The 7,503-nt window shown below is 55.7% G+C and overlaps 1 protein-coding gene across 4 annotated transcripts in view; it reads left to right on the top strand.

Annotated features, from left to right (window-relative positions):
• Window positions 1–7,503, top strand: part of GAK (cyclin G associated kinase) — an 80,316-nt gene that overhangs the window by 61,550 nt on the left and 11,263 nt on the right. For 3 of the 4 annotated variants that reach the window (XR_001828259.2, XM_017538944.2, XM_017538947.1), the window contains 3 exons: window positions 296–778; window positions 1,161–1,328; window positions 2,297–2,419. Coding sequence is in view for 3 of the 4 variants with exons in the window: in XM_017538944.2 (XP_017394433.1) it covers window positions 296–778; window positions 1,161–1,328; window positions 2,297–2,419 (774 nt within the window). In the remaining variant the exon portion in view is untranslated. The remainder of the gene's footprint in view (window positions 1–295; window positions 779–1,160; window positions 1,329–2,296; window positions 2,420–7,503) is intronic. The other variant, XM_017538946.2, reaches the window with a different exon arrangement.

Raw genomic sequence — 7,503 nt, 5'->3', positions numbered from 1 at the left:
ATGTTTCTCCCCCCAGTGCTCCTCCCCGCTGTGCTCTTCCCCCGATGCTCCTCCTCCAGTGCTCCTCCCCCGGTGCTGCTGCCTGGAGCACCACAGAGGCCCAGGTGGAGAGAGTCACAGGCAGACCCTTGAGGAGGCTGGAGGGGGTACGCTGGAGACGCTTCAGGAAACCTCACAAGCTTCTGCAGCGTTTGCCAAGGCCTGGGCCAAGGAGGAGCTGAGGGAGCTGCACCGGGGGGACCCTGGGGCTGGCCGTGTGGGCTCACCAGCCTGCGGTTTTGTTTCCTTTCCACAGAAGAGAAGGAGTCAGAGACTGGTGCAGAAGAAGCCTCTCCCAAGGAGAGCGAGTCTGCCCTGATGGAGGACAGAGAGGAGAGCGAGGTGTCGGATGAAGGGGGGTCCCCAATCTCCAGCGAGGGCCAGGAGCCCAGGGCCAACTCGGACACCCCTGGCCTAGCAGCGGGGCTGGTGCAGCAGGACTCCATTTTTGAGGTGGGAACGCCAGCTGCACTGCCAGAGCCTGAGCCGCAGGAAGACGGGGTCGACCTCCTGGGGCTGCACTCTGAGCCCGAGGCGGGCGCAGAGCCTGCTCTCCTCCCACAGGCCCGCGGGACCCCCTCCAGCAACACCGACCTGCTCAGCTGCCTCCTCGGGCCCACTGAGGCCGCCTCCCAGGGGTCCCCGGAGGATCTGCTTGGCGAGGCCCCCCTGCTCCTGGCAAGTCCGGACCCTCCCCTGAGTGTGCAGAGCACCCCTAGGGGAGGGCCCCCCGCTGCTGGTACGTGTTTCTGTGGATGGCGAGTGGCTTCACAGTAGAGGAGTGATGAGGTTCAGTCATTCTCACCACGTAGAAATGTCTGGAAGGCTCTTGAAGGAAGGGAACATGCCCTCCCCCGCCTCCCCCAGGAGCCGCCTCCGGGTCACGGCAGGGGCTGGCTCTGCGCTGCTTGCCTGAGCTCACGGGCTAGACACTGCCAGCTCTTCCATCTGAGCAATGTTGCTGCGTCCATGGGAAAGTCATCCTGAGGCATGGGGCGTGGGGAGGCCCTGGGCTGACTGCCTCGGTCTCCCTGAGAGGGCAGCTGTGGGTTCTGGACTGCTCAGCTGGAGTGGCCCAGAGCTGGGTCCTTTGTCCTCCCCATCCCCGCCTGTCCCCGCAGCCGACCCCTTCGGCCCACTGCTGCTGTCTTCAGACACCGACTCCCAGCCCTGCTCCAGTCCTGATTTCTTCGGCGAGTTTCTCAACTCAGACTCTGCGGCCGTCCCGTCCTTCCCGTCGGCCCACAGCGCGCCGCCCCTGGCCTGCAGCACCGACTTCCTGCACCTGGGTGAGCGCCTCTCATGGCAGCCGGCTCCCAGTAGCCTCTTCCCTCAGGACCACAGCCTGTGTTGGAAGCAGAGCTGTGGGCCTCCAGCAGCGATGAGGCTGGACTGTGGCCTCTGCGTGCCCTTCCTGGTGGCCCACGGGTCCTGCAGGACATCCTCGAGGTCAGGACAGACTGCTCCCTGCTCTGTCTCCCCAAACCCTCGCCAAACCTGGAACAGGTTCTGGGCCCTCACAGGCCCAGGGCTCACAGCTGTTAGCAGAGACGGCCACCTGCACCCAGAGCTTGTGTGGGGCCGAGAGGTCAGAGGGATGTAGTCAGGGGTCCAGGGTCCGGGGTCCAGGAAGCTGGCCTGGTCTGAGTGCAGCAGGGGCCTTGGGGCGCTGTGTCCATGGAGAGGAGGCCGGGCCTGGGGCACAGCGTGGCTTGTTTAGACAGACACCTGTGGGGCCAGGCCCAGGGAGAGAGCTGGGCTGTCTCTCCAGTGTGGTCCTGGGGGAGGCAGCCCAGGTTCTCTCTCCCGAGGAGGCAGCAGCGTGGCCCACAGTGCGCTCTGGGGTGATGGCGGTGACTGTTGAGAGATGGGAGCCCCTGAGGGCTGTGGTGGGTTTTAGGAGCAGCTGGAACACAGGCCTTGAGGATGGCAGTGGGTGCTGCAGAAAGTGGGGTCTGGACAAGCTCTTTTGTATGAGAACCGCAGATGCTTGTTCTCAGCCTCGCCCGCCAGCAGCTCCTCCCGCTGGTGTCCCTACGTCCACTCAGTCATCTCTGCATGATTGGCTGAGTCCTCAGGCCCATCAGGAAGAGAGAGGCCATCCGTCCAGCCTCAGCTGGGCCTGGGTTCATGAGGTGCTGTCTCCCGGGGCCTGAGCACGGCCTGGTGCCTGCCGTGTGAAGACATCAGCGGTGCGCTGAGATACTCGCTTGCTGCTGAGACCAAAGTGTGCTCTCTTCCGGTTCCTTCTTCCCAGGGGATCTGCCAGGAGAACCCACCAAGATGGTGGCCTCGTCCAGCAACCCTGACCTGCTGGGAGGATGGGCTGCCTGGACCGAGACTGCGGCGTCAGCTGCCACCCCCATGCCAGCCACGGAAGGTATGACCACGCCCCAACGAGGACGGGGCTCCGGGGACACGCAGCCGCTGTGGCCTTGGGGCCCGTCTCTGTTTCACACATACCTGTAATAGGGCACTCTCTACGAAGAGAAGGAAGGAAGGGCTGGGTGTGCTTAGTGGTCCCAGCTCCGAGTCCAAGGCTGAGGTCTGGCTGCAGTGGCCTTCCTCACTCACTCGTGCGGTATGACGGGTACACGGACACAGACCCCGTGTCTCGGGGCTGCGGCGGCTCCTGAGTGCTTGTGGTGCCTGCTTCCAGAGGGTCTTTTCCCTCCTCTCTGGCAGGGCATCAGCGTTTGTGATGCAGGTTCATGCCCCGTGCCGTTTACTGTCTGGTTCTTCTGCCTGACACGCAGAAGTGGCCTCAGCACCTTTCAGGGCCCCGTGGGCTGTTCACTCCTGAAGGGGTTTGTGGGTGAGGCTGACCCGGCGGGTCATTCATGGGTGTCACGGCGTCATGGCCGACGTCCCATGCCCTGGCAGGAAGAGGGTCACATGCAGCAGCCCGTGTCTGTGAGCCTCTGTCCTTCCCGTCACCCTCCAGCCTGCCCCCCGCGACGTCTCTGGTAGCTCTGATGCTCATGCTACAGCATGTTTCAGGCCAGCCTCAGCGATACAGCAGGTTTGCTTCCAGCCACAGTCAAAGCACATACCCCTGGAAACCTAGTCAGATTATTTTTTTTGCTTTCCTAGTAAATATAAAAGTTAATGGGTTTTTTCTTTGGTGGTTTTTGGTTTTTTTTTTTTTTGGACAGAGTCTTGCTGTTGCCCAGGCTGGAGTGCAGTGGCGTGATCTTGGCTCACTGCAACCTCTGCCTCCCAGGCCCAAGCAGTTATCCTGCCTCAGCCTCCTGAGTAGCTGGGACTACAGGCATGTGCCATCATGCCTGGTTAATTTTTTGTATATTTAATAGAGATGCCCCGTCTCTGCTAAAGGGGTTAGCCAGGATGATCTCGATCTCCTGACCTCAGGTGATCCGCTCACCTCAGCCTCCCAAAGTGCTGGGATTACCGGCATGAGCCACTGCACCTGCTAAGTTATATTTACTGGCTGGGCGCGGTGGCTCACGCCTGTAATCCCAGCACTTTGGGAGGCCGAGACGAGCGGATCACGAGGTCAAGAGATCAAGACCATCCTGGCCAACACGGTGAAACCCCGTCTCTACTAAAAATACCAAAAAATTAGCCGGGCGTGGTGGCACGGCACCTGTGATCCCAACTACTCAGAAGGCTGAGGCGGAAGAATCACTTGAACCTAGGAGGCAAAGGTTGCAGTGAGCCGAGATTGCGCCACTGCACTCCAGCCTGGCAACAGAGCAAGACTCCATCTCAAAAAAAAAAAAAAGTTATATTTACATTATATTGTAGTCTGTTAAGTGTGCAGTAGCATTATGTCTGGAAAAAAACATGTATTTACCTTGATTTAGAAATACTTAATTGCTGGCCAGGCGAGGTAGCTCATGCCTGTAATCCCAGCACTTTGGAGGCTGAGGCAGGTGGATCACCTGAGGTCAGGAGCTCAAGACCAGCCTGACCAACATGGAGAAACTCCATCTCTACTAAAAACCCAAAATTAGCTGGGCGTGATGGCATATACCTGTAATCTCAGCTACTTGGGAGGCTGAGGCAAGAGAATTGCTTGAACCTGGGAGGCGGAGGTTGTGGTGAGCCAAGATTATGCCATTGCACTCCAGCTGGGGCCACAAGAGCGAAACTCCATCTCACAAAAAAAAGAAAAGAAAAATACTTCATTGCTAAAAAATGCTAATGATCCTAATCTTTTGCTGGTGGGGTCTTGCCTTGATGTGGACAGCTGCTGACTGATCAGAGTGGTGATGCCTGAAGGCTGGGTTGGCTGTGGCCATGTCTGAAAATAAGACAATGGCGTTTGCAGCGTGGATTGACTCTCCCTGACGAAAACGCTTCCTGTGGCTGCAGTGCTCTTGAAAGCATTGTACCCGCATAGAGCTTTATAACCCTCTCAAAGCCGGCCGCTGCTTTATCAACTAAGTCTATGGAGTATTCTAAACCCTTGGCTTCATTTCACATGTTCACAGCATCTTCTCCAGGCCTGGATTCTGTCTCAGTAAACGACGTTCTTGGCTCATCCGTTCAGGTTTCATCCTCAGATTGCAGCAATTCAGTCCCATCTTCAGGCTCCACTCCTAATTCTAGTTCTCTTGCTGTTTCCACCACATCCGCAGTGACTTCCTCCACTGATGTCTTCAGCTCCTCAGTCACCCATGAGGCTTGAGATCAGCTTCTTCCAAACCCCTGTTCATGTTGCTGTTTTAACCTCTTCCCATGAATCATCAATGTTGTTAATGGCATCTGGAATGCTGAATCCTTTCCAGAAGGTTTTCAGTGAACTTTGCCCAGAGCCATCATGGGAATCAGTGTCTGCGGCCGCTATAGCCTTAGAAATGCATTTTTTCAATAGTAAGACTTGGAAGTCGACACGACCCCTTGGTCCGTGGGCTGCAGAGTGGAAATGGTGTTACAGGCCCGAAAACAGCGTGACTCTCCATGTGCGTCTCTCTCAGAGCTTTTGGGTGACCAGGCTCTGAGCATTGTCAGTATAGTCAGCAAACAGTTAATATTTTAAAGGAATCTTTTTTCTGAGCTGTAGATCTCAACAGTGGGCTTAGAATATTCCATAAACCGTGCTGTGCACAGATGGCTGCCATACAGGCTTTGCTGTGCCATTTCTACGGCCCAAGCTGAGTTGATTTAGAGCCATTCTTGGCCAGGCGCGGTGGCTCACGCCTGTAATCCCAGTACTTTGGGAGGCCAAGGCAGGCAGATCACCTGAAGTCAGGAGTTCAAGACCAGCCTGGCCAACATGGTGAAACCCCGTCTCTACTAAAAATACAAAATCTGGGCATGGTGGCATGTGACTGTAGTCCCAGCTACTTGGGAGGCTGAGGCAGGAGAATCACTTGAATCTGGGACTCAGAGGTTGCAGTGAGCCGAGGTCGTGCCACTGCACTCCACCCTGGCGACAGAGTAGGACTCTGTCTCAATAAAAAGAGGGGGCCTGAGGGTTTTTGAATGGTGAGTGAGCACTGTCTTCATTTAAAGCTACCAGCTCCGTTAGCCCCTCACAAGAGAGGCAGCCTGTCCTCTGCCTCAAAGCCAGCATTGATTTCTCCTCTCTAGCTGTGAAAGTCCTAAATGGCGTCTTCCCACAGCAGGCTGTGTCATCTGCGGTGAGCCTGGCTTCATCAGTGATCTCAGCTGGATCTCAGTGGATGACTTGCTGCTTCACCCTGCACCTTCACGCTGCGCAGAGGCCTCTTTCCTGCAGCCCCAGCCTCGCTGGCTTCACTTTCTTCTGCAGCTTCCTCACCTCTTTCTGCCTCCACGGAGTTGAAAGAGTTGAAACCTGACTCTGTATTAGGCTTTGGCTTAAGGGGATGTTGTGGCTGGTTAGCTCTTCTCTCCCGGTCACTCAGTCAGTCGTGGGGCTGTTTTGCTTTCTTACCATTCGTGATTTCACTGGAGTGGCATTTTAATTTCCTTCAAGAACTTTTTCTTTGCATTCACAACATGGCTTGCTGGTGCGAAAGGCCTAGCTTTTAGCTTATCCCGGCTTTCTTTTTTTAGAGACAGGGTCCTGCTGTTGCCCTGGCTGGAGTGCAGTGGTGCCATCATGGATCACTGCAGCCTCAACCTCCTGGGTTCAAGGGATCCTCCCACCTCGCCTCCCAGGTAGTTGGGACCACAGGCACGCACCACCATGCCCAACTAATTTTTTTAAATTTATTTTTTGTAGAGAACTCCTGGCCTCAGGCACCCTCCTGCCTCAGCCTCCCCGCGTGCTGGGAGCACAGGCCGGAGCTGCCGTGCTCGGCCGCCCCTGCTTTCCAGGCGCCTTCCTCACTAAGCTCAGGCATTCCTCGCTTTTGATTTCAAGTGAGACGCTGGCAACTCTTCCGTTCACCTGAATGCTCACAGGCCATTGTAGGCTTTGAATAGGCCTGATTTCAATATGGTTGTGTCTCAGGGAATGGGGAGGCTTGAGAAGGAGGGGACAGGGGAGCGGCTGGTCTGTGGAGCATTATCAGTTAAGCTCACTGTCTTACATGGATGGGCACGGTTCATGGCACCCAAAGCAATTAGAGTAGTGCCATCAGCTCACTCAACACAGATGACCAAAACAGACAGAATCATGAAGAAGTTTGAAGTATCATTAGAATTCCCCCATGCGGCACGGGGACCTGAAGAGTGTGCGTGCCACGGGCAAGTGGCCGGTACGTGTGCTGGATGCCCAGTTGCCACAGCCCTGGGTGGGTGGAAACTGTCTGCGAAGCACCGGGAGGCACAGGCGGGGGCGCAGGCAAGGCTGGGGAGGCTTGGTGCATGTCCCCTGGAGGGCACTTCAGGGATGTCTTTGCTCAGGGCTGGCTCCCGTCTGCGGATTCTCTCAGGTTGGGTGAGAACCGTAACGACGGTTACCTGTTTACTTTCTTATGAATGAGGCTCTTCGCATGGTTTTGGTTTTGTGTATTTTTTTTTGAGACTCATGTCATGTTCTTTACTCATTTCTTGGCCTCGGGAATTCGTCTTTTTCCTCTGATAGGTCCATGAGGGCTCTTTACACTTGAAGAGCCTGGTTTTCATGCCTGCACAGCATGCTATCAAGCCGCTGTACGACGTTTTGGTTTTTTTCTTGAGACAGAGTCTTGTTCTGTCACCGTGGCTGAGTACAGTGGTGCCATCTTGGCTCACTGCAGCTGTGAACCCCTGGGCTCAGGCGATCCTCCAGCCACAGCGCCCAGGTAGCTGGGACCACACGCATGTGCCACCGTGCCTGGCTGACTTTATTTTTGGTAGAGACAGAGTCTATGTTGCCCTATCTGTATTTTATGATTTTCTACTTAGAACATTCTCAAATTTATGCTATGATAAAGAATATAAAGAACCTTCACATTTGAGATAGATTCCAGAAAGTGGCCCTGCAGTCTCACAATGACGTGAGCATCTTTTGGTTCTGGATGTGAATTGTGAAGCTGTTTTCCCCAAGGAGCAGTGTGGGGTGTGGAGGCAGTGTCCTCCGTGTGC

The sequence above is a fragment of the Cebus imitator genome, unplaced genomic scaffold (assembly GCF_001604975.1).
Source record: "Cebus imitator isolate Cc_AM_T3 unplaced genomic scaffold, Cebus_imitator-1.0 Scaffold117, whole genome shotgun sequence".
Taxonomy (NCBI): domain Eukaryota; kingdom Metazoa; phylum Chordata; class Mammalia; order Primates; family Cebidae; genus Cebus; species Cebus imitator.
Note: the sequence above shows the minus strand (reverse complement) of the source record. Positions and strands in the feature narration are given on the sequence as shown.